General features: G+C 39.8%; 2 protein-coding genes across 3 annotated transcripts; one reads left to right on the forward strand and one right to left on the reverse strand.

Moving 5' to 3' along the window:
- Positions 1 to 13,971: 13,971 nt before the first annotated feature.
- LOC104588284 (zinc finger A20 and AN1 domain-containing stress-associated protein 4-like) lies at positions 13,972 to 15,172 on the forward strand. The gene is made up of 2 exons (XM_010246153.3): positions 13,972 to 14,113; positions 14,288 to 15,172. Exon 2 carries the CDS (start codon positions 14,387 to 14,389, stop codon positions 14,891 to 14,893), a length of 507 nt encoding a protein of 168 aa, XP_010244455.1. The 5' UTR covers positions 13,972 to 14,113; positions 14,288 to 14,386; the 3' UTR covers positions 14,894 to 15,172.
- A 672-nt stretch (positions 15,173 to 15,844) lies between these two features.
- LOC104588294 (uncharacterized) lies at positions 15,845 to 27,212 on the reverse strand. 2 transcript variants are annotated; one of them, XM_088889370.1, is made up of 15 exons: positions 26,987 to 27,212; positions 26,675 to 26,874; positions 25,243 to 25,354; positions 20,731 to 20,843; positions 20,531 to 20,653; positions 20,259 to 20,431; positions 19,949 to 20,024; positions 19,660 to 19,746; positions 18,958 to 19,038; positions 18,825 to 18,857; positions 17,850 to 17,903; positions 17,665 to 17,706; positions 17,234 to 17,312; positions 17,038 to 17,108; positions 15,845 to 16,136 (listed from the first exon to the last, which is right to left on the reverse strand). In XM_088889370.1, exons 1-15 carry the CDS (start codon positions 27,072 to 27,074, stop codon positions 16,029 to 16,031), a joined length of 1,440 nt encoding a protein of 479 aa, XP_088745496.1. In that variant the 5' UTR covers positions 27,075 to 27,212; the 3' UTR covers positions 15,845 to 16,028. The 2 variants fall into 2 exon arrangements, with proteins under 2 accessions (XP_088745496.1, XP_088745497.1); XM_088889371.1 differs by having other exon boundaries at positions 26,983 to 27,123.
- Position 27,213: the final 1 nt, after the last annotated feature.

Below are 27,213 nucleotides of genomic sequence, written 5' to 3' on the forward strand. Positions count from 1 at the left end.
TCAGGTTGGACATAGTTTCAGGTCCGCAGGCTTAAGTTCAGTCTTTCAGCACCAACTATTTTCTGATTAGTATCTTGTACTTTGGGCTTAGTGCTACTTTGGTTACTGAACTTTCAAAATGCGATAATTCAGTACTTGAACTTTCAAAATGTGTTAGTCCATATCTACCTTCAACCACTTTTAACCAACTATTAAGTGGCCTTTGAAAAAGACACAAATGCCATTCAAGTATCATCTAATTTTCTTTATCAACCGTCCAAATGTCAATAAAAAATTAACAATCCTAAATCCTTGTTTTTTCTATTCAAGAAAGTTGGGGTCACATCCTAGTGGGCATTTTGGACCCCCAACTTTCTCAAATAAAAGAGCCAAGAATTTAGGATTGATGAGGGATAATTTGGCCCATCGAATGATGTGATGACACATGGAGTGACAAAACGATGTGGTGACACCTCAACAACTTCGGTGACCTTAGCAATCCCAGTCACCCTGTGCACCTCAGGTCACCCGGTTAGACCAAAGCTTGAGTAGCTCAATTATATGCACCGATCTGCTGAGGTGCCACGTAACCTCTATCTAAAAGTAAGTCAGTTGTCTCCAATCTCCTTGGGATCATGGCACCACGTCAATGGAGTTCATATTCTCCCAATCTGATTTAGACGTATTTGGATAAGCCTTATCAGCTTATGTGGAGTCTTATCTTCGGGTGTGAAACCAACTAGACTAGACATACCGACGATCTCGGACATGCATTGTGAGGCCCACAACAGCTCGCTTATATAAAGGCCTTGCCTCTAGTCTCATAAGGTATGCATAACTCAGCTCTCTGAATTCTCTTATAATTTAACTTTTAACTCTCTGAATTCTCTTACAATTTAACTTTCGGATCTCTTAAAACCTCCAAATCGCTAATTTAAGTATCAAAGTGCCCACACTAGGTAAAGCACCCCAGACACTCTGGCATACTTGTCTTGGAGCTCGATTAGGCAACCTCGCTATCCCGACATTCGAGCTGTCCTTCAGTAGGGAGCACCAGACCGCGCACCATCAAGGACTATTAACTTTTTTGTCAATATTTGAATGGTTGATAAAAAAATTAGATGACACTCAAAGAGCATTTGTGTCTTTTTCAAAGGCCATTTAACTGCTAGTTAACATCTAGTTAACAGTAGAAAGTTTGGATATTAAATTGTTGCATTTTAAAGTTCGGAAACCAAAGTGACACTACACCCAAAATACATGGTACTAATGGAAAATTTTCCTATATAATATTAATTTATCAAATTATTATCAAATACCAATTTACAATTCATTACTAACGCATAGTTGCTATTTTCCTTCCCCTGTTTACGTGCCCTGATCAGCATACGAGGCATCTCATCATTTGGTTCGCCATGCTCTTACCATTGTTAATGTTCAAACCTGTGCTAGAATGACCGATTTCTTAATCTCTTGTTGTAAAGAACATTTCATCCAGCACTTAATTTAATTTGCCTGGTTAGAGTAAAAAAGTCAATTTAAAATTTAGGAATTAGTAATTAATTTATTGAATTACATTTTAGGTACTATGTAGGACATTTTTTTTTCTGTTCATATTAGGTTTCGGGTTTGGGCCTGGACATTGACATTTTTTTTTGTTAATAAATGCGCAAAGCACGGCCTGTGGATAAGTCTAACCGGAAGACTATCCATTAGGGATACGATTTGGGCAGGTTGGATCGGGTTGAAGGTCAACCTGAAACCAACCCTAAAGGCTGTATTTGGTTATAGTGTAAATAATGCATTGATGCAAAACTATGATAGTGCAAATTCCAATTTATTTTTGTTTTAAATTTTATCTTACTAGTGCAACAACACGTGTTATGCACTTATGTATGTAAGGCTCCATTTGTGAATAGGGCAAATGTTGGTTCAATGCATAATTGCGTATATGCATTTTGGTTCAATTTTGCTAGTATTTGGCCAGAATAAATTTGTGCATTGGCAATGGCTCAATGAGCAAAAACACAGATTCCAAGGCATGTTTGCACCCAAAATGAGAACAAAGTTTACATAAAAAATGATGTAAACATTTGCACTGAAAGCTGATCAATGTTAAATACTTCAAACTCGGGATTCATGATTGCATCCATTGCAACTAAAAATCATTTGGCAAGAAAGTAAATTTATCAATGCAAAACTAAGCCAACTTTGCATTTGTATGGACTAGAATGCACTCTACATATTTATATTTGCACTCTATTTGTACTCGTCCCAAATGGAGCCTAAAGGGTAAAAATATAAGTTAGGATTATATAATCAAATTTTTTTTTTTATGAACTGCGCCAAAGCCAAGACAAGTATCTGCTTTATCTAGTATAGATTTTATTGATTGCAGTATGAATGAAATATAAAATAAGACCTGAAGCAAAATAAAGTATAAAATCCAAAACAAAATTAAACCAGAATTTGCATTCTTTTCATTTGCACTCCCATGCATTTGTACCCAATAGGTTAAGTCTAAGTTTATCAACCCAAGCCCAACCCAAGACAACTCAGGTTGTGCTTGGGTCGGGCTAGGTTAGTTGAGCTTGGATTTATTAGTTGGTTTTAAAAGAATTTATGTATATAGCTTTATATAGTCATCTTTTATTGGGTTTTATTGCCCAATTTAAGAATAGAATTGATTGAAAATATGTATAATTTAAGTTTACAACTGTACATATAAATATTTTAGGATCCGTTTGATTCACAGTTGAAATTGAAATCAAAATCATCCAGAATCGGAATCGGAATGATCAATTCCCATAATCTGTTTGGTTCAAACAGGAATGGGAATGGGAATTAAAATCAGCAGGAATGAGATTTTATTCCCAAAGGAGGGGCAGGGAATGGCCATTCCCTGGGGGAATGCCATTCCAGCAGAAATGGGAATGGGATTCCGATTCCACCCAATCAAACAGTTGGAATCGGAATAACCCATTCCGATTCTGATTCCAGATCTGCAAACGAAATGGGGCCTTATATTTATAGCCATATACAGATGTATGTATGTAGGTATGCATTTATGTATGTAATCTATGATATGAAAAAAGTATGGTATGGGAAGAGTTTTGACTAATCAAAATCCACCCATGAATTTTGATAAATAACACCTGATTCGCTATCAAGTATATAATTCCAATTGATTGGTGAGATGTTTTTCGGATATCATAGTTGAACCCATTTGTTCAGTCTAGACCAAGCTGGGTTGGATAGGGTTGGGCCCACCAAAATAGAACCCCAACTCTCCGTTCTTGAGTCAACAACTTCGACTGTTTTTTCTTTTTTTATTTATTTTTAGTCTGACTGTGACGTCAGTATGATATAAATAAATCGAAAATTAAATTAAAAAAATAAAACATGGCAAAAGAAAATTGAAAACCAGTTAAATAGATTAATGGATCAAAGTCAACGATTTTTTGACATATTCCGGGCTATTCATGTTTAAATAAGTTAGAAACGAGGTAAAAGAAAAAAAAAAAAGGTTGCGTTTGGATAAAGCACAAAGCCCCAATGTGCTTCAGGGCTTAAAAATGTTTTGGTTTTATATTATAATATTTTTAGGCTCAGTTTGAAAAGAATATAAATATAAATTTGTAGAGTGCAGACCTTGTATTTTGTATTATTTTGTATGTATCTATACTGTATAAATACAAATACGTAAAATGTAAAACCTTATATGTTATATATATATTTTGTACTGTATATATTTATATTTTTACTCCTTCCAAACTGAGCCTTATTAATTTTTAGTTTTTTCTTAGACGACGTTCATCAAGGTACAAATCTTTATGACTTATTTGTGTGCACTGAATGAAGGTCTGAGGTCTAAAAAAATGACATTTCATATATATTGAGCTAGGGCCACAAAGATATATTTTTTCATGTTACAGGGTCAGTTCTAACTTATAATTTCTAAGGACTTTATTATTTTCTCCTGATGACTCAGTAGCTGAGATGAGCAGATGGTGACTCAGCATCCCTCCATATGTACATGTAATGGTGAAGGATCAAATTCAGGTAACTGCAGGCCCTCTGTGATGAGGTCAAGTTGCGTGCCCCCTTCTCAGACCCCAACCCCAGAGAGAGAGAGAGAGTAGCCGTCTGGGTATGCCAAGTTGGTGCTGAAAGTAGATTTCTTTGTACGTGTGGATTCCCATAAACCACAGACTCCTTCAACCAAAATCCTCAGCCTAGTCTTTCAAATCTTGCTTGATTTTATCTGTTCAGAATTTCACACAAGTTGACTAGAGTGGAGAGGGTGGGCCTTGAAATGGGTGGGCCTCCTTTGTCAACAAACATTTATTCTATAGTTAATGTATCGAACTCAAGCTAGTTACTGGTTGTGATTGAGACCCATTTGGTTGTTAGATAAACACTTGCCACAAACCACAGCTGAAACCAAAGAAGGATTCAAGAGAAAAACCATGGGCGCCTTTGATATATTTCCCCCCTTTTCCACCTCTTCTTGTCCATATCGGTCTGCTTTAGCTCTGGGATTCCCTTTCAGAATTGTGGGCTTCTATTCTAATTTCTAAAATGGGGAGCAACAGATGAACATGGAACAAATCTCAACTGCTAATGGATAAGGTGGGTTGCCCATTAAAGCAAATACAGTGTTCAAAATTAAGTAAAATATTAGTTCAGACCTTCTTCATTAGAATTAATTTTCATTCGCAATCAACTGGTCAAAACGAATAAATCCATGTCATCTACAGCTTGGCTTGTCTTGCATCATCAACGTTGCCTTTCTTTTAATTATTTTCTATGATCAGTTAGATTATGAAACTACTTAGAAATCACTCCCAACAGAGTCTGCAAATATGAAACATGTGATGTGAGTATTTCTCACTAACAGAGCAATCGCCTCTATTTGACAATAAGAAAAGATTTTCTAGTAATGTATGGTTTTAAAAGGCTTAAGTATATGGGCATGATGTAATTGTATTGAGACGAGGCACACAGATTTTGTCAAAGCTTAAGATTCGTTTAGGTCTTTATAAGAAATTCAGGCTCAAGATCTGAGACGTTGGATATCATTACGAAATGGATGGTTCAAAGAATGCAACCACTACTTCAGAATGTTATATCTTAGAATTAGGCAAGCTTTCTTAAAAATAGGTTTGAAGTTAGACATGACTAAGGCGTTGGATCGCGTGAGATGAAAATTCATTAAAGAAGTGTTGAAAATAATGAATTTCCCTAATAAGTGGATTACTAGGGTGGCTCAATGTATAGAATCTCCAACATTTTCAATTAAACTGGGAGGAGAAGCTATGGGTCACTTCAAACTTAAAAGAGGTTCAAGGCAAGGCAAGGAGATCCACTATCTCCTTACACAATTGTTGAATAAAGAAGTAGCTATTGAGAAAGGTTAAATTTTACCACGTCAAACATTGCTTTCAGTAAAAATGTCCACAAACAACACCGGAAATTTCCGACCATTAGAGGAGGTATTCCTTCCACTTTTGCATTCACAAATTCCAAGCAATATCAAATTAAGTCATTCTCTTTACCCCAATGGAACATGAAGTCCTTCTTTACTTCAAAATTCATTTACAAAAGAATCAATTGAGCATATTATACAAATAACACCATCTTCAAGTATTGCCAAGCTTATTTGGAAGAGAAATAACACGAGCACTTATATTGTGAGATTGGTATATCACACCTTTCTCAACCAAAAGCCATGTTCCTCTACATCCTCTTTTAACTGAATTTCAATATAGCAAACTAAAGTGCCTTTTAGATATCAAGTTTTCACATGGAAGGCTCTATGGGGAGGACTTCCCACCAAAAGCAAATTGAGATCATGGAATAGAAATGCAGAATTATCTTGTAGTTTTTGCAATCAGGAAGTGGAGACTTTTTCACATCTATTTTTTAAATGCCACTTTGCAAGAGCTATTTGGAGTCAAACTCAACTTGGTATAAATCCTAGTATAGTGAATGGTGAACATCTACAACAACTCATTTTGGAATGGCTTCTTAATGCACAACTCAGGTTATGCTTTCTCTCCAAATTCCAAATACTCTTATATATGATTTGGGAGGCGCAGAACAAGAAGTTTCACCTAAATCGGGATGTGGATCTTGTCTCCTTGGTGGACAAAGCAAATGACATAATTGTTGACTCTCAAGTCTCACCCTTTGTTGTGATAAATTAAATGCATTATCTCTATGCCCAACAGTTGAAAACTATTATCTTTTATTCATCAATGGTGATGAATCAATTTTTGGCTAAGTACCTCGTCATTTGGTCTGCTTCCAAGTGGTTGATGGCTCAGAGACCGAAGTGGAGAACTTTTGCTGGATGAGGACTTGGATGCCGAGCTGACCAGACCGCCGAGCTGGATTGATTGTTGAGATTCATAATTCTTTAGAGACTTGCAAGGAATCAATGTCAAAGGACCCGAGGTGGATAACTCGGCGAGGTCGCTCCGATGCTTAAGTCAGTACTCTCATAGTAGACTGCGAACTAAAAATCATAAAGTACGAGAGCTAGAATATGCTTCCTTGCCCCCCCCTCCATGCCATTGGGGTTGGTGCCTTTATATAAGCATTGTCTGGCGTGGGCTTCACGAACAATATCCAAGATTTTCGAGAAGTCACTTAAGTGGTCCGAGATTCCCGGAGGCAACCGCCATGCACGTTGACCACCCTCCGGATCGTTCAGTACGTAGGCCAACTTCCAAGGATCGTGGGAGTGTTGGGATATGCATGCCGAATTTGTCGGCGAGCACGTCTCGCAGGTCGCCAGGTCGGCGCCTGTGCCAGGTCGCCAATTTGGCGCCTATGCTAGGTTGCCAATTCAACGCCTGTGCCAGGCCGCCAGGTCGGTGCCTGTGCAAGGCTGCCAGTTCAGCGCCTGTGCTAGGCCGCCAGGTCGATGCCTGTGCCAGGCTGCCAGTTCGGTGCCTATGCCAGGTCGCCAGCTGGGACACCATCATCTTGGCTAAGGCAAATTGTTGCCTAAGTGGTTCCGGATGTCACCTAGTTGTTCCGAGATGCCATGTGTCACAATGTCATTGGAGGGCCAAATCTGCCCTCATCATTTGCCCCCCACTTCCGAGCTGAAAGTAACTCGGCGAAGGGAATATATTACTCCTTTTGGCCTGGATTGACTAATCCGATGAGCTCGTAAGCGTCGATCCAATTTTCTTCTCAGGTCGGAAGAGTCCAAGTGTTTGCAGCCTTGGGCTCTGGGAGCGACTTGCAGTCCACTCTCCTTACCCTTGATTTTGCCCATGCCAAAGAGGCGACTATGTCTTATGTGGTGCCAAGATCTTTTATCAGCTCGGTACTTTAGCCCTTGGGCTCTGAGAGCGACTCGCAATCCACTCTCCTTACCCTTGATTTTGCCCATGCCGAAGAGGCGACTGGGTCTTATGTGGTGTCGAGGCCTTTTATCAGTTTGACACTTTAGAGTTACGGCTGCGCTGCATCAGCCTCGTTAGTGACGCCGGTCACCTACTCCTAAAAAACAACTATTGGGAGCTCGACCTACGGGGGCAACACTACTGACTTTAGGTCACCACCTCGCGCGGGAGCCCTCGAAGGCTCGACTGGCAAGGGCGTCCATGCAGTCCGTTGGCTACCAACTCTCATGGGAGCCACAAAGAACTCATCTTGTAGAGGGTACCTCGTGAAGAGGATTGATGAGGCTTTATCCGAGTTGAAATAATGTCGGCAGAGCTGCTTAGTCTGTTAGCCATCAACTTCCTTCTTAGTCTTTGAGTTCATAAAAAATGGAAATTAGAAAGTGAGAGCTTTAGTTTCTACAAGGTGAGAACTTAGCTTTCTGGAAGAAGAGGACTTAGCTTTTCAGAAGATGAGAACTTAGCTTTTAGAAACTAAAGCTCTCACTTTCTAATTTTTATTTTTTATGAACTCAAAGACTAAGCAGGAAGTTGATGGCCAACAGACTAAGCAGTTGTGCCGACCTGGTGACCTAGCACAGGCGCCGAACTGGCGGCCTGGCAAAGGCGTTGGCCTGTGGACCTGGTACAGGCACCAACCTGGCAACCTGGCACAGGCGCTGACCTGGCGACCTGCGAGACATGCTCGCCGACAAATTCGGCATGCGTATCCCAACACTCCCACGATCCTTGGAAGTTGGCCCACGTACCGAACGATCCGGAGGGTGGTCAACGTGCATGGCGGTTGCCTTCGAGAATCACAGACCACTTAGGCGACCTCTCGGAAATCTCGGATACTGTGTGTGAAAACCACGCCAGACAATGCCTATATAAAGGCACCAACCCCAATGGCATGGAGGGGGGGGGGGGGGGAGTAAGCATAATCTAGCTCTCATACTTTATGATTTTTAGCTCGTAGTCTACTATGAGAGTACTGACTTAAGCATCGGAGCGACATCGTCGAGTTAGCCACCCTGAGTCATTTGACATTGATTCATTGCAGGTCTCTAAAGAATTATGAAGCTCAACAATCAATCCAGCTCGGCGGTCTGTTCAGCTTGACACCTAGCCTGCCCCCAGCTCGGCCTAGTCATCTCGCCACATAATTTGCCTCCAACTCGGCACCTGATCTGCCGCCCAGTCAGTTCGGCACCTAACCTGTCCAGCTCGGCCCAGTCAGTCCGGCACCTAACTTGCCCAGCTCGGCCTAGACAGTTCGTCACCTAACTTGCCCAGCTCGGCCCAGTCAGTTCGACACCTAACCTGCCCAGCTCAGCCCAGATAGTTCGGCACCTAACCTGCCCAGCTCGGCCCAGTCAGTTCGGCACCTAACCTGCCCAGCTCGGCTCAGTCAGCTCAGCACCTAATCTGCCCCCATCTCAGCCTGGTTAGCTTGGCATCCAGGCCCTCATCCAGCAAAAGTTCTCCACTTCGGCCTCTGAGTCATCGGCCACTTAGAAACAGACCAAATGATGAGGTACTTAGTCAAAAAATGATTCATCAAATGGATCTTATGGTCAATGCACAAACAATGTAGGCATCCGTTTTTGTCATCAAACAACCTGATGCAGGTTATTGCTGGCCAAGGGTCACTTTGTAGAGCCGTTCACAGCTATGATGCAGAAGCCCGTGCAATATAGAGTTATAATGCCAATCGGTGGAAGTTTACTTGGACGCCGAAGTGATAGTTAAGAAATTAAATCTTCAAGTAATGGATCGAATATGGATTGATCAAGTGCATTTTGAGCGGATATCACATCTCCAAAGCCAGTTCAGAGACAAAAAATTCATCTATATACCCAGAACTAAAACCATACAAGCTCATCTTTTGGCTTATCATGCTTAGTAAATATCAAAGGCACTCTACTACTTGTACAACTTTCTCTTTGATATAATGTATTATTATTTTTTGCTTGAAAAAAAAAATCAATATTTCTCTCCCTAGCTAGCACAGCGACTTGTAGAGTTTGAGTCGGAATATAAATCCTAAAGACTAAACGATCCAAAGAATTTTCCACATCATTGATGTTGAGAGACGGAATATAAAAGAAACAAGAGCCCTGTCAGCTTCCCCTCAAAGCACCTCCTAAAAAAAAAAATCGTATTTTTATTGCTGACTATAGAAACGCATGGATACAAAATGGGTTTTCAAAGTTTAGGAAGGTTGTCATGAGCCCTCTCGGTCAAAGAGCCGAGTATCGGTATGTTATTACTATTAGTACACTGATATTGATATTTTGATTCTTGAAAAGCAAAGAACCTGATCAAGTTGTTCAAGACCAAAAAGGGTAATTAATGTTGCAACAAAAGAGAAATTGGAAAGTTGATGAAGATTTCCATTTAGTTGGAATGTCAACTAGACTCAGAGAGTGTTACCTCTTCTCGAGAGACCTAGGGTTAAAGGAATGTCAAAGGTCCCACATGATCTTTAAAGGGCATGGGCTCCAACAGTCAAGTCAGTAACGTTAAAAATAACAAAAATGAATTAAAGAACTCAGTGAGACATGATATGAGGGAGTGCTGAGATGTTTGTTGTATCTGTATGTAATAGTATTTAATGCAATGTATTGAAACAAAATAAGGGCTTCACCTATTTATAGAAGAGGAGGTTCATCCAAGAATGGGCATGCCATTCATATGTGATCATAGCTCGGTTCACTTGTGCATGTGGTAAGCAGTGTGCCCACTTTGAATGCGATGGTGTTGATGCTTTGATAGATGTCTACATATTGCTTCCTCGGTGGTTTACCAAATGTGTGTTTCGAGTTGACTTGGTCAGGTGAAATTGGTTCGGCCAAGCCAATTGGGCTTAGGTGAGCTTATTTAGGTTGGTTGGGCCAGGTCAGTCAGGCTTAAATGAACTTGGTCAAGTTGGTTTAGCTAGGTTAGTTAGCTTGGCCATTACCTACTCTTAGGTTGGTTCGGCTTCCTAAAGTGACGTGAGGTCAATTAACCACTTTGTCTCTAATTTTTTTGTTGCATGTAAACTTTTGATTAGTGGTCGGTTTTGGGTTTTGGCCTATCAATTATTAATCAAGCCAAATTCGGACGAAAAGATCTATCTTTTTCTGTAGAATGGTTATTTGAGCACGTTCCATTTTTGAGTTTTAACAAAGGAAGGGAAGACAAAAAAAAAAAAAAAAAAGATAAAAACGTTTTTATCTGGTTATAAACAATGAATTTGGCTTCGGTCAAGGCACAAGTGCACCCACCAATCACGTTCGGCCACATCGAATGAGTGCAGAATGTGTAACGGTAATGTGGGTTTGGCCGTCAACTGATTCCATCATGTTGAACCGAACACAAAGAGACAAAATTTTTCATTTTCTCTTCACATGAGTTCCAACTCCCCCTCCCTATACTCATTTTGAACCCTAGCACCTCCAACAGTGAGAAGCTCATCGGCACCTTCACTCCACACCGGAACCCCATAAACAACGAAGCCACCGACGGCGAGGGACAAATCTTCTGGCCTCTAATCATGCACTCCAGTTAACGGCCAAAGGCCCGTTAATGTTAGCCTATTTTCACCCAGACGATGTGTTCGTTTGGCGGGTTTACGCATCCAGTGCAGCCATGGGTGCACAGAACGTCGATTCCTTCGAACAACTTTTACGGCCTTGCATTGAGAATATCTTCCAGCTTGTTTATGTGCTTTATTTCATGAAAAGATATTCCTAATGTAAGGTTGCAAAAAGCAATTGAAACGTTGTGGGAACGGGTTCGTCCCGACGGAAGCCAATTTCCCTTAGGGCTTATTTGTCATTTCACTATGGATGTGACCGGTTTATCGAAAATAGAAGATACCCAATACAGTGTTGTCAGACTCGGACCGGCCTAAATAGTTGAACTGCCCCGGTGACCCATTAACCATTTTTTGGTCCCGGTTAAATAACGGCTTGATGGTTTGAACAGGATAATCAGCATTCCGTTTTTTTTTTATAGGGTTCGAGTCTGACAACATTGGCCCAACGTGCTCCCCACACTCCTCTGTTAATAGAGCAAAATTCAGCCCAAAATCTGTTCAAAATATGCCCCATTTTGTGGGTTCTGTACTTCTATTAATCACAAGAGAAACGAAAGTGGACAGCTCATACTATTCCGCTACAAGTTGGGCCGCCACTTGGCAAATGACTAAATGGACGGTTTGTCTTGTCCACATAATCCATCTTTTGTGGCATCGTCAGGTGGGTTCATCTAAAATGGGCTTGGCCCACCCATTAACCTACCTCTTGGAATTCCAATTTAATACTTCTTTATCTTTTTTATTCATCCATCATCGAGGATCTTATATATTGGGCCACAACGATTCATTGATGAGGCCCACATGTCTCAACTACCTCGAATAAAGGATCTAAATCCTAAGCTCAACATTAACATGATTCGTTGATTTTATTAACGATTTTGATTCAATGTGGGCCCATGCACATGAAGAGCACATTTCTGATATTGGTGCAGAATAACCGTATTAATCATTACGGAAAGGACCCGATCAAGTCGATCCCGGTTCAATCGGCAATTTCTGCATATTACGGACTGGCCCATCCAACCAGGGCTCCGAGTTAGGCCAATGCCGTGACCCGTGAGGAGCCCTGATCCTGAACCGTGATAGTAGTTATTAGACGGGCCGGACTGGGTTGGGCTTTCACTTGTTATCAACATAATATATTAAGGCTCAAACCTAACTCAGCCCGACCATCGGACCCAAAACTTAGGCCTAAACCCGGCCCTCATAAAAGCCTGAGGCTCGAGCCCAAGTTCAAAACCTGACATCAATTAAGAATGGGGACATCAGAGTGTCGCTTTGGCTGCCAGAGAGAGAGAGAGAGCGGGAGTTGTTTGTGGTTGTCGGAGTGCCGCTGTAGATGCTATCAGGGTTGTTGCCAGGGAGAAACCTGTAGTTGTTTGTGGTTGCTGGAGTGCCGTTGTAGATGCTAACAGAGCTATTTCAAGGGAGAAACCTGGAGTTGTTTGTGGTTGCTAGAGTGCCACTGTAGATGCTCCCGAAGTTGTTGTGGAATGGGGATTAGGGATGTTGCCTCTGGGGTCTGAATAGATAGAGATCAGGGAGAATCAAAGAGATAGAGAATGAGACCTCACCGCTCACTAGTCACCAGTTGTCGATCGCCCCTTGTGGAAGGAGATGATCCAACAGATACCGCGGACACTAATGTGGGAGAGAAGAAACTTCCAAGTTCTTGCAAGTTCGAACATGCAAGGTTCAAAATATCGATACACTCGATACGTCAGTAAAGGTGTATCAGGCGATATTGATATTGTTTTTTTTTTCTTTTTTTTTTTTTCAAAATTGATCGAGGGGGCGGTTTAGAGCTCCTCTACCCCTTGAATCGGTCAGAACTCCGATACACCCACCATAGGGGTGTATTGGAAAGGTCCTAGAACAATATGTATCAATCGATACGGACTGATATGTGTCGATACTTTGAACCTTGCGAACAGGTTGAAAGAGGGAGACTATCGAAGGAGAAGAATTAGGATTAAGAAATAATATGTATATTATTATATTTTTGATAATATATATTATTAATTATTATATATATATATAATATTGTCGGGCTGGGCTTTTATGTGAATTCCCGAGCTTGGCCCGAAATTGAGTCGGCCTTAGATAATAGGGCTTGGGCCTACGGGTTTAATAATATTGTCCAAACCCGACTGTAGCCGGGCCGGGCCGTTGGATTACTCAGCCCATGAATAGGTCTAATAGACATGCATTATGAGAAGGCCACGTCAGCTAGAAACATAATTGACTAAATACGTGTCCTAATCGACGTGGAGTTAGAATTATAAACGCGAATAAGCTGCGGGGAGAGATAGGGATTTGATTGAATCAACGAAGGAAGAAATGGAATCGTCGAATCGGGGAATCTTGGGGGCAAAACTGGGAATCAGAAAACTAACAGAGGGGGTTTTCCTCGCTCAAAGATACCGCTGGGGTTTGCTTCCAGGAAAAGATTTTTGGATTTCGAATTTTCGATTTCCAAATCAGTACCCACAAGGCCACAACCACGATATTCGATAGGCCAACTCGTATCCGATCACTTCTTCTCTCTCCAAAATTATTATTTTATTAATAAATAACCAAATAATACTTAGAGCCGAAAGCAGTAGGAGTAGGGTGACGCAAAAGCATCAAACAACATGATTTGGACACGTGTACGTTTCACTGGGACCCGCAGCCGTCTTATACTTCTACAAGAGGACGGACGTGGTGTCAAATCCGCATTTTAGCAAACTGGGTGGTAAATTTGTAATTTGCAATGGTAAATTTCTTTTTTCTTATTTTACTAAAATAATCCAGGCTGGATATTTAATTATTTATTTTATTTAAAATTAAGAAAATGCGGGGTTAATATCTTTCTGCTTTATTCGTCGCTCCTAACCCAAACCCCCTTTCTCTCTCCCCTTTTCTCTCTCTATCTCTCTCTCCTTTTCATCTTTCCCTTTCTTTTCTTTATTAACTCGTTTATTATCTCCAGGCATATATAAAGCGAGGGAGAGGTTCAGAGGAGGAGAAAATAGATAGATTCGAGACACAGAGAAAGAGAAGAGGCGTTTTCCGCTTCTATCTTCCCGTCGTCGCATCCTATATTTCTTCCTCCTCCCCTTCCAATCGCAGAAGACAAGAAAATTTTCAGGTTTTCGTTGTTCAGGTTGAAAGCACTTCCCTATTCCTTTTTCAGTTTTAACGATTTTTAATCCCGTACTTTTTTCTTTCGTTATTTTAAGCATTTATTTTTATTCCTTGATTGTTCTTCCATCTGTTGTTGAATCTGTCTCAATCAGTGTATGTATTTCTGTTTCAAATATGAATTCGATGGGTGCAGTTTGGGATTTGGTCACAAAGCTGAGATTTTTAACGATCGATCGGTCGATCTGAAGAACGAAAATCCTCGCACGGGAGTTCAAAGGAGAGAAAACCTAATATGGCGGAAGAACATAGATGCCAAGCTCCTGAGGGCCACCGTCTCTGTGCCAACAACTGCGGATTCTTCGGTAGCCCTGCTACGCTAAATCTATGTTCGAAATGTTACAGGGACCTTCGCCTCAAGGAGGAACAAGCATCCTCCGCCAAGATCGCCGTCGAGAAATCCCTTGCTGCCTCCTCGTCCTCTTCCTCCTCCGCTGCCCTGTCAACCGATCCCGTTTCTCACCCGCTTGTAAAACTTCCGAACGAAACCCCTGCGGATCATCCGCTCACCGTGCCGGCATCCGTTGGGTCACCTTCGGCGGCTCCGCAGCCGAACCGATGCGCAACGTGTCGGAAGCGTGTCGGACTGACCGGGTTCAAGTGCCGATGCGGGATCACGTTATGTGGTTCGCACCGGTACCCGGAGCAGCATGGCTGTACCTTCGATTTCAAGGCGTTAGGGAGGGAGGCCATCGCTAAAGCGAACCCCGTCGTCAAAGCCGAGAAGCTGGATAAGATTTGATCTTGATACGATATGGTTTGATCTGGACCGTGGATCTGTTCGATCGGTCGTGAATGGGGAGGGTCAGGGGTCAGGGCTTGTTTGTGAAGCGGAGGTACCGCTAAGGGTGGGTGCGATTGTCGGCGTCTGGCAGTCGGTCGTGTGATGCCGCCGGCGTGTAGCGATGGTTGAATTTGAGGCATGCCTGTAAAAAATAAAAAAAAAATGCGAAAAAAGCCGAGAGATTAATGTTTTATAAATCTTTCTGTTAATGATAATTTCTGTGGTTGTTTGGTGGAAGCTTCCTCGAGCGTGGAATTTTTTATTATATTTTATTTTCCGGATTGTTTTCGCATGAGTTAATTAATAATACGCGGTTGTTGGTGCCGGCGTGGGCCGTACGCGAGTCATTTGTTCACAAAAATGGACGCTCGAAAAATACACGGTCTTTTACGGGCGACGGAGGAGGGGCCACGTCAACACCTGGAAGAGGCCGAAACATTCGTCGGCGTAATGAGCCACGCGCTTATAGAGTTGGGAATTGGGATAGCGACTAATACACCGAACACTGTCACTAATGACTAACACATACTGTCGTTGGGGCACGCCAGTAGGCCTCTCTCAATGTGATGGGGTGGGTCCACAAATTTGTAGACGTGTAGAACTGTTCATGCAGAGCTGTTAGGAAATTCTCGTCAATTGACTGAGAGGGCCTACCGCTAGGCGCCACGGCCACGCCCAGGGAGCCCCGGTGTCGTTTCGTGGGTGGAGGAGGTAGATGGGACCACCCTTTTTAAGTTTCAAACTTTCAATAAACAACGTTATGGCTACGAGTATATATGGATATGGAGGAACAAGGCAAACAGTATTTGCTCTGCAAAAAGTCAATTGGTGAAAGGAATATCAATATGGCTTAGGTGAGGTCATGTCAATGAATCCAAGCTGCGCAAAATGGGATCTGAAGGGATGGTGTAAGATAAAATAAATAATTAATTAATTAGATGAAATGAAGTTGAGGCTTGAGAGTGCAGAGAACACAACAACTTGAACAATACATTTATACAATTAGGAGCAACCAAGGCATTTTGATGTTGAGAGACGGGTAGCTCCATGGTCAGTAGTTGTTGAGCTATCATGATTCTTTTCAGGTCAGGGCTCAAGAGAGGAGTGGTGCTTCAATTGTCTCACTGTTGTCCTCTGCTTCGCAATTGGATGGCCTGGCAGCATCTTCTTTAAACAGCCACGCGTAACACAGTGCAATCACCTCAACAATTACCAGTTTCCAGTTAGTCAGTCCCCGTGTGAGAGTGAGAGAGAGGGGGGGGGGGGGGGGGGGTAGGGGGTTCAAAAGTACACATCATTGCCATTCAAAGCAATGATATCTTAGGTTAAAATGTTTTTGAAGTTTAAAGAATTGAGAAAGGACATCTCTAGCAAGGGTATTATTAGAGATTAGGTTGGCGCCCCACAGCACCTCTCCCCTGAGTTCACATCTGTGCCCCACAACGTCCCACAGCACATCCCTGTCGTGTATTGGGAACATCTCTCGATGATGGTATCAGAACTGATGATGCCATCATTAGAAGATGTTCCCAATACGCAGCGGGGATGTGCTGTGGGACGTGGGGTGCAGATCTGAACTCCTCCCACCTGTGTATTGGGAGCATCTCCCTATGATAAGTACGGGAGATGTTGCCAATGTGCGGTGAGATGTGCATGTGGGGCGCCAATGTGATCTCATATTATTAACCTTCAAAACTTAAAAGTGGCAACATGTCCTAACTCCTATTTAGCATATCAGTGGGTTCAAAAACCGATACATATTGTATAGCATGTGTTTGGAACCGTGGGCATTTACTGAATAAACATTGCCACATAAGCACCACTTCAGCATTCCCTCATTATGCAGATCCGTACACATAGAGATTCGAAAAAGAAGGCATTGATTTATGTGTACGCCTACCATTGAGGGAAGCTTCATTTTAGCGCTTCCCCTAACAGGTTCACTATTTTGCTGATGTGGTGCCTAAGTGTCAATAAGCGGGTTCATTATTGCTTTTCTCAGTTTTGCAAACAAATAAAGTACAACACTCGCAGTTCCAAACACATACATAATGTGCATGGATATGTAACAATACAGGGAGAGAGAGAGAGAGAGAGAGTACCATGGATACTGATGCAAATATGAGGCTAAAACCTTTGCAATTGAATGGAGCCTTGCTTGACAGGAACCATGCTGGAAACAGATAGGATGGGTAAGCAACAGACATGAGCTCCTCATTCCTTTTACCAGAAAAAGGTGACTTTCACTTGTATTAGCCAGTAACGAGGAAGATATTAAAAAAAAAATAGTTTACTCACAAGTCAATGGGCTCATTATGATTGGTGATATTAAACTAGCAATTGATTGAACACCAGCTATGAATCCTTGTGCTTTTGCCTGGAACAAGAGTAAGGCTTAAACTTGGTAATGGAAAGGAAACCCAACAATGAGAGAAGCTAAACCTACTGCCTCCTTTTCTCTTTTTTTCGGTGGCGGGGGGGGGGGGGGGGGGGGGGGGGGGGTGTTCACCAATACGTATTATTCTGTTTTTCAAAACAAAATCAACTGCATGAAACTTCTGGACATCTATTTCTTGCCAAAACTACAGACAAATATTCCTACAGAGCCATCAATTAGTCTAAATGACAAAAAATGAGAAGTATGAAAATTAGGATGTTATCTTTGCCTATTATGGGACTTATCAAACAGAGACTACTGGATGGTTATTAGATAGACGGATTAATCAAACCTGATCAACTGAGCTTGTTGCTTTTGAGATAACAGCATAAGTCTGTCAAGTAAAAAAATACATTAAACAGATTCAATAGTGGATATTAAATCCAAAAATTAAAACAAGAGATAACCATAGTTGCATATTATTCAATGCAGTTATGGAAAAGAGGCAAATGAGTTTCCAAGATAAGAGATACTTACAGAAGGTTTCACAAGGACATAAATGACTCCAAATGAGGCACTGAGGTACGGTACCTGTGGTTAGAACGTTGGGGTTGTAACTTGTAAGGACCACATTAGTATGATAAAACAAAATGATGGTTGTTGAACACTGGCTTCTGTTTCAAACTTTTACCAATGTATTTAACGATTAGATAACATGATAGGGGTAAATCTTTGTCAACACATGAAAGCATTGGGATGACTTCTATGATTCAACAAATGAACAAAAAAGGCTACCCTTAGGCTATGTTTGGTTTGAAGGAAAAAAGTAGGGAAAGGTAGGGAAACCTATACAAGGTTTGTAAAGGTTTCCCTACCTTTCCCTACTTTTTCCTTCAAACCAAACATAAGGTATCCTTCAAGGTGACTGATAAAGGCAGATGTCAAGGATGTTTTCCTAGGTGACTGATACATAAGCATATACCACCATTGGCAGTTTTTTAATTTTTTTTCCTAGGCATTACATTAGGATTAGATAAATGACTTCCTAGGTGGCCCTAATATCAGTAATTTATATATAAAATTAATTAATGTCATAATGTGTTTTAAATAATAAGCACACCCATTGAACAGTCACCTGTTCGTTTAGCCTCTAGCACCAGGCATTTTAACTGTTCTATTGCTTGAGGTCAGCCAATAATGGACAGAACTGCCACTAGGGTAGAAAACAAGGTTAGGAGTCTCAGTCTCACCCCCTGATCTGGTCAGCTTTGTGGAGATGGGTCATTACTGTACTGGCCAAATGGTTTCCAGCAGTACATAAGTTATTCTTGGTAAATACTGTACAATTACACCCTGTATATGAGATTGAACAGCCTGGACATGATACCCTCAACAAGGGTTTGGGATTTTGGTGGTAAATATACTTCTTTGACTCCTAAGAAGGCTGGCTTTAACTCACAAAAGAAATGGGAAGCAATAGAATCATGTGCTTAGCAAGCAGATAGAACATACCCAAGGTGCCCATGCCAAACCATAGAGCAATGCCTGCAGAGGAAAATATATACATCTATGAAAAATCCGTTTAAACATTTGAACTGAAGATATGCATAAAAAATATTTAAAACAAAATTTCAGAGCAACTTACATAAGCGATTGATGCAAGTAAGGCAATGCACAATATCTTTCTCTCTCCCAGCACAGGATTGGCAAGTGGAAGCACAAAAATCTGGAGGCCAACTACAAATTTTCAGTGCCATCATTCAAGGTATTTGAAGATGTCAATCTCATACGCAAAGGCTTATTATTCCATTTTAAGACAGTCTAGCTGTACTGAAACTGACAAAAGGAAGGTTAAAATACTGAAGTTGAAGATGAAAGCATCAAATATGGAAAAGCTAGATCATGTAAAGCACCAATTGGTACAACAAACATTTCAAAATAAGAAAAAGAAAAATAGGTGTTAAATGTTGCATGGACATGAACAAGATGAGAAAACATGGACTCGGAGACAAGTCCATGGAAACACTTGTCAGCTCAGAATTTTACCATTGTACCAAAACCCTTGCACAATTAAACTGAATACAAATCGGAAATTAATTCAACTTCAAAAACCTTAAAAATAATAGCATATTGACAAAATATAGTGAATTGAAAAAAAAAAGATGTACATGGATAACTATCCTATCTTTCTAAGAATGAATTGGATCTTGGAGATTAAAGGACTTGGAAAGGGAAGACAACAAGATACTGATCAGAATGGACTGAAAAGAGAAATGCTACACAATTTTAGGAGTCAAATTATCAATTAAAGAAAAAATATGCAACTTGGTATGTCTCAGAATATTACCTGTGAAACAATGGAACCTATTCCAACCATCATCAGGATTTCTGAAAACTGGTTCTTACTGAAACCAAAAACTGACTTCAGATAGTACTGCAAAGGAAGTTATCTAAACATCAAATTATAGCACTGCAAAGGTAACATTCTATAACTATTTTGGATTTCAGGTGGCATTACTATTTAGTCATCTCTATGGTAATGATCTCTAAATATGATCAAGTTTGATTGACACCATCTAAGTAACACAGATAAGGTTTACTGGAATAGATTGTTGTCTAACTGAAAAGGAATGTACCAGTAAGACACTGCTGATTCCAGACATTCCCAGCTCATAGAAGAAGGAAACAAGAGCAATTCCTTTGAGCGTTTCACTACAGGAGTAAAATGCAGCACTTCAGCCATATGCATGATATGCTTATCAGCTTATATAAACTTTTCCAAATAAAAAAGTTGCCAACTACCTTAGTTGGCACAGGTTGAGTCATGAGTGTCAGTTTGCATGCAGAAGTGTGTGCACATGTCATATGCAAATGCAGTCAAAGAAAGAGTAGTGTTACCAAGGCACGAACATAATTGAATAGCCATGTCATAGCTTACAAAAGTACCTTCTCAAAACAACATTTACAGAATTTCTCATGGATTTGAATCGTTCTCGGAAGACATTGGATATCACAGTTGAACAAGATGAATGTTGCTCATTCCTTGGAATTCTTTTGACTGTCTCAACAAGAAACAGTTGCATATAAACTGGACAAAATATCAACAGAAGTATTGACACCTGAAATTACAGTTTCATCAATATGATAAACAATGCACAAAATGATAGAGGCAATTATTTTCTGTTTTCTAACATAAACAGGATTTTAGGACAACATGCCTCAAAAATGTAGTCTTCAGGAACAAAACGAGCTAGCACATTTCCCAGGACATGTGAAAAAGAGAAGAGACCTGTAATCCATCCAAATGCTGCTACCCTCTTACTGCCTTCCACAAAATCTGCCTACTAAAGAAATGGAAGTATTATCTATATTACATCGATAACTTCTTCAATGAGCAGAATCAAGAAAATATTCTTACCGCATATGCAACAGAAATACAGAAAATACTCCCTTGGCTAATGATATATGAGATTGTTCGAAGTACATAGTAAGCATACACAAATTCCTTTGACTCATTCCAAGCAAGCAAAGCTGAAATGAAAACATAGCATGAAAACTAGAAGAAAAAGGAACATATAAATGCATAAAATACAAACCCATAAACTAATATTGAGAACATTTGTGTTAATACTTTTGTCCACAATCAACTGAGATGACCCATTGATCAAGACCATGCTTTTGATAAGACATATTCCAAGAAAGGTTTCAATACAATAAAACAAAAACAAGAAATCATACAATTAGGAACTTAGAGAAATGAAAGAACAATACTTTTTTTGCAGCTAAAAGAGAAGAACTACAGTTTATTACTATAAAGTAGAAAGCTGAAGATATTTAGAAGGAAAACAGAGGAATCTCACCTTTCTTTTTGGGATAGATTTGTAATTTTATTGGTCCTACTAGAATAAGGTCTTTAATCAAGTCTCATCATTAAGGTAAAGCATGTAGGCAAATCATGCATATGAGCAAGAGCAAAATATTCAACTGAATAACATGTGGGTTACATAGAATTCAACCTCTGTCATGGATCAGATCACATATTTATGTGTGATGTATTGAAAGGAATATCCAATTTTAATAGAATTGTAACAAAAGTGGATTATCTATAATTTTGTTACAATTTGTTTTGAATATTTCTTTTCAAATTTAAATAAAAACAGTAAAAACATAAGAATTATTAATTTGCAAGCTATAGGCATGTGATGGGCTCAACATGCTTTCGTTAGAAATATTTATTATATAAAAGGGCAGTCCAGTGAACAAGGCTCCCGCCAATGTGGGGTCTGGGGAGGAATAGATGTGCACAGACTTACCCATGCACATACAGAGAGGCTGTTTCCAAGAAAAATATTTATCATATGATTATTCTAATTAAATCTCAATTAGAAGTATATAAGACTAAAATATATTTATAATAAAGTTATTAGGACAGAATATTTGATATTAAGACCTATAAATACTATTTAAATTAATTAGGGTATAGTTTTTTGGGTGAATTAAACAGTGCTTCCACCCTAGTTCAAGCTTTTGGAGCTTTGGTTATCATCATCATCATCCATGCCTTATCCCAACTATATGGGGTCGGCTATATGAATCCTGTTTCACCAATCTGTTCTATTTAAAGCCATATCCACTATTAAACCATTTCTTACTACTTCTATCCATGTCCTTTTTCATCTACCCCAAGCTCTTCTAGTCCCTTCAATGTGTAACAAATCACTTCTTCTAACTGGCACAGTTGGTGGTCTTCTATACATGCCCAAACCATCTTAGTCTACTCTCTGTCATTTTATCACCTATTGGAGATACTCCTAGGTTCCTACAGATAACTTCTTTCCTAATCCTCTACTGTAGAATATATTAGGCCATGAAATGGTTTGCTTTGGTTGAGGATAAGCAAGCAAACTTATCAATTATTTTGACCTAAGATATCTTTATTCTCTGAAGTTTTTGCTTCTACAATATACAAGGGAAGAAACTATATACTCAACGAACTCCTAAAATAATATAAAGAAACTGATTTGTCAGAACTTGAAATCCTAGGGTGTGACATTGAATATGAAGTTGAGTAGATTATTTGACAACTGTAAACATATAAATGTAAAGAAGACAATCCAGAAGATATCCTGTCTAATTTTGTAGTTGTTGATATTTGTACTTGGACTTCCTCTGATAGACTGCAATGCAAAACTGAGCTTCTTCAAGGGAGCTCTTCCTCCAAAGATAGAAGACAAAGAAGGAGAGAATTCTGGTAATAGAGGGTCTTACACGAGATATTTTCAGTAGGCTACTTGGCTGAACACCCTGAATCTGAGATGGCTGAATCTGGGTTCTAACATCCTCTGCGTTATACACCCTGAATCTGAGATGACTGAATCTGGGTTCTAACATCCTCTGTGTTATCTATGATGATGCATAGTGAGGTAATAGTTGTAAATATACAATTGGTTATGCATTTATACAAATATGCATGACAATGATCTGTTCCTCAGCCCAACAACAAGCATTTTTTGCCATATATCCTATTATGCTAACATTATATAGTTATTTATACAATAAGTAATATAACTAAACTATTTTCTTTGTTTATATTTTCTTCATATGTCATCAAATACTTTGACAAACTTCATAATTCTCCCTATGCTGCCATGATTTTGAAGATGAATTTGACATTTATGATGTTTTTGACAAGTTCTGGTTTCCAATGCAATTTAAATGTCAACCATAATAAACAAATTAAGCATTGCACGTCAGTGGGAAGACTTGGATCACTCACCTACAAATGATTAATAAATGCTTCTAGGGTCAATAGTCACATGCTAGAGCTTATGGATAGTATCAATGTTTTAAAAATGCATGTTGCAAGAAAATCGCAAGGGCCTTCTAGTGAGAGCAAGGGGCAAATTTTTGAAAAATTCAAAAAATAATAAAAATAAAAATATAGAAAAATGCAAACTTGAATTTTAAAAGAAATAAATTTAAAAAAAAGCCTATTGGTTCAAATTAAAATACATAAACATGACATATAAAACATGTTCAAAGTGAAATCGTAGAAATAAAAGCAAACATATGTGGATTGTATTAAAGTGCTTCGATTACTCAACAATTCAAGCATGTGAAACTTCCAATCTATTTATCTGTCTCCTAGTTGCATAATTTCAAGTAATTAGTGTGATGTTAAGTATTTTCCATTATAAATTCTAGGAGATTGTCCACCCACCTCTGTCAGGGTCCCTTGAGGCAAGGCCAAACAATTCAATGTTAGGTTATGCCCACAACCTAAAATATTCGCCCAGGGCTGGGTATGGGTCAGGACAGTTTATATCAGTGCTGGGCGCAGCATCCCATTCAATATAAACAAAAACCTAAAATATTCACCCAAACATATAAAGGGACTGGTTTTGTGATTTTATCTGTGGTTCATGTTATTTTAAGATTAGGAATCATATATTATTTGAAGATGAATGTCCCACATTAAGAAGGATGAGAAACAACACTGGCAAAAGGTGGGGTTTTGTTAGAGTAAATGTGATTGAGCTGAGGCGCACTGGGCATGCACCTTTTCAGAGGGGTTGCGCTCGGATTCAGGCGAGGTGCATGCCTTGAAATGCGCCTCATCTGTGTGCCTAGGTGCACCTTTTAAAACATTGAATAGTATATTACAAGCATTAAATAAAATTGCATCACTTCTATTCTAAATAGAGCACCATCTAGAAGATGCTAACCTTTTTTTTAGAAAAGGATAAGTAAATTTTATTAAAGCTCAGAAGAAGATACAGCACAATACAATACAACACAACACAACCTACCAAAGGGCCCCACAGCCAGGCCACCCTACATCACACATACAATCAAATCTCCCAACACTCTTAGACTGCAGCAGAAGCCAACTGGAACTCTTTCATAGCTGAAACCCAAGAACCAATTCTCCCCACCACCTGCTGCAAAATCTCTTCCTCTTTAAACTTGCTGCTAAAAGATCTTATTCCTTTCATTCCAATTTCCAATTATCCAAACAATTGCAGCTGGGATCAACTCCCAAACAGCCTCACCTCTTTTGCTAAGTCCAGGCAAGGATCAAAATATTAATAAACTGGACACTCAAAGTTGGGTATTGGTGCATATCAATATGACCTATTATATTTTTTATTATTTTTTAATTTTATTTTATAACGATTAGAGGAAAGCCTTCTATCATCCCAAGGTTTTAAAAGTTTAAAAATATGCTTGTATCAGTGTATCTATGTGTATTTGGGTGCACTGATATGGATACGATACGCCCAAAATAGGATTTTTCTAGGAAGGGACCACACCCACAACAACTCTTTAAGAGATGGAGGCATGACCCAACTCAAATTTGCTGATTTCAGAAACTTCATCCACATTACCTTGGCTGTTGTGCAGTGAAGGAACAAATGTTCAATGGTTTCCAACTTCTCCCTACAGAAAACACAGCTCTGATCTTGGACTTTCATATCTCTTCTTATCAAACTGCCCCTGGTTAAGCATTTACCTAGGGATTCCAGCCACAGATGAAAACAAGATTTTGATGGGATAAGAGATTTCCATACCAATCTACTAGGGAAACATGACTCTCCCGGGGTTCTCAGGTTCCTGGTGAAGGAGCTGACTGAGAATAAGCTTCTAGCCTCCCACTTCCAGCACCACTCATCTAGAAGATGCTTAGTGGAGGTTTCATAGCAGGGACATTGGAACAAAACTGTCTTAATCTCACATGTATAGTTTTCCTTTGGGTGATCTCACATGTATAATTGGCATGCGTCTTAGCATATTTATCAGTTCTTCAAGAAGATTCAATATTGTGTTTTACATATGCTCATGGGCCTCCTAGGTAAAATTCATTAAAAAAAATATCTAGAGTGTTTGTAAAAATTGGTTACAGAAAGCTTTTGCAAAGTAAGAATCATACCAAAAGGGATTATAGTTGTAGAAATAGTAAGAAGCAGCACTGGTTTACGCCCATAATCATCTGCAAGCTGACCCAAGAGAGGAAGCACAAACATCTTGAAAATTCCCACAACCTACAAGTCCCAATATGCTTAAGACTCAGTGTAAAAAGAAATAGATAAAAAGAGATTATTCTTAACTACGAGTGGAGAATGACTTATAAATCTTAAAAATGGTAAGAAAATTGGAAGCAGTGAAATAAAAAGGTTATGGCAGAATGAGATCCAAAATGCATATAGAGTAAAAGATGATTAAATATCACTTGTGGTGCAACATCTGTAAATTGAAAAACATTTTTAGGAAACTAACGGGAGAGACCATGCATTATATTTGGCTTCAGTTGGGTATAAATGATACATGAATGCTCTTTCATGTGTCTTATACCTTACTGCAACTTACTTTTCATCTAGATAGAACAACTGATGCTAAGACTTGAGAAACTAATCCTAGAAGTGGCACTACTGGTCAATGCTTGACAAGTTGACATCTAAACAAAAGGTGGAAATTGAACGATATGAGCAATTGCTATTAATTCCTTGCACTTTCCACCAGGAGTTTGAATGTCCTAGATACGAAGTTCCAATACATGTATGCACGAAGAATTCCAAATTCACTATGAACTGGAGAGTAACATACTTCCATTTAAATCGTCCAGTTTATTCGCAGAATGTTATGTGCCTTAGAGAACTCACCCCTAAAAGCTAGCTGTTAGAGGGAGGGAACCCAAACATATATATACCCCACAATAGCATCCCATACTACTGATGTGGATACCTCACATTAGCATCCCACACTACCAACATAGGACAGATGGATCGTAACACAGAACCCACAATTCTAAACTCCAGTGAGCTGAGTTTGATCCCAACTTTTCAATTACAGGAATCTTCGGCAAATACCAATGACTGTTAAGTTTAATACCGCAGCTAATACAGTCATGAAGAAGTTCAACTTTGCCAAATGAACCCGAAAGTTATAGGAGGTTCACACCCCTCAAAAAGTTGAAACAATCATCAAATGAACGAAATTTGCAATCGGTATGACTCGACTCAGAACAATTTTTCATTAAGAACTTGCACATAAGACTCAGAGTTTAAAATTACGAAGAAGAAACCAAGACCAATCAAACTTAAATACAAAAAAAAAAAGTTAAAAATAAAAGAAAATGACCCTCTTGACCAGACTAACATTATCGTTATTATTATAATTAGTTGGTAGACTAGAGTTATCACCAAACCCTCATTTCCACCAATTTGACAAGAAAAATGAAGAGTAGGAGAATCAAACTTAGAAATATCCTTGAGAAATCTAAATTGTGAAGCTTCAATGTTGCAACCCGGTTCATATTGACCCAAAAGAAGAATAAGAGAAGCAAAGTTGGGATGGTGCATCACCGTTTGCTGGAGGCCAGTGAGATAGATTGCTTCAGGGCAGGTCATCTGACCAGGACACAAAGCACCGGTGGTGACGTCGACGAGAACCGAGACCGTCATCTCTTCAGCGATCCAATGGACGCACAGAGGCACGAGGAGGTGAAACAGAGGCCTCAGTTCCCTGAAACCCCGCCAGTTCATTTTGGCTTCTCCCAAATGCTCTGAGTCAATTCGATAACGGGTACAGAGAGGAACAAGAAAGAGATAAAATTCCCGTTAACAACGATGACGACAAAAACATTGTATTGGAAGCGTTGATGGCTGAGTACTTGCTTATTATATAACCGTAAATGAAGGCGCCAGTTCTCATGCCATCCGAACTCCCACGTGACGAATCCTCCGTTGGCACACGCTCGCGCATGTCGTAAGTGTGGATGTATTGTGACTCCTCACTCCGAAACCGGATTCAATCAGTGCGGAACCAGGTAAGGCAAGAAGATGTTCCCGATGCAAGACTGTAAAAGTTGTTCGAACGGACGTTGCACTGACTGAAGCTGATC

This window comes from Nelumbo nucifera, chromosome 6 (genome assembly GCF_055504915.1).
Source record: "Nelumbo nucifera cultivar China Antique chromosome 6, China Antique-T2T, whole genome shotgun sequence".
Taxonomy (NCBI): Eukaryota; Viridiplantae; Streptophyta; class Magnoliopsida; order Proteales; family Nelumbonaceae; genus Nelumbo; species Nelumbo nucifera.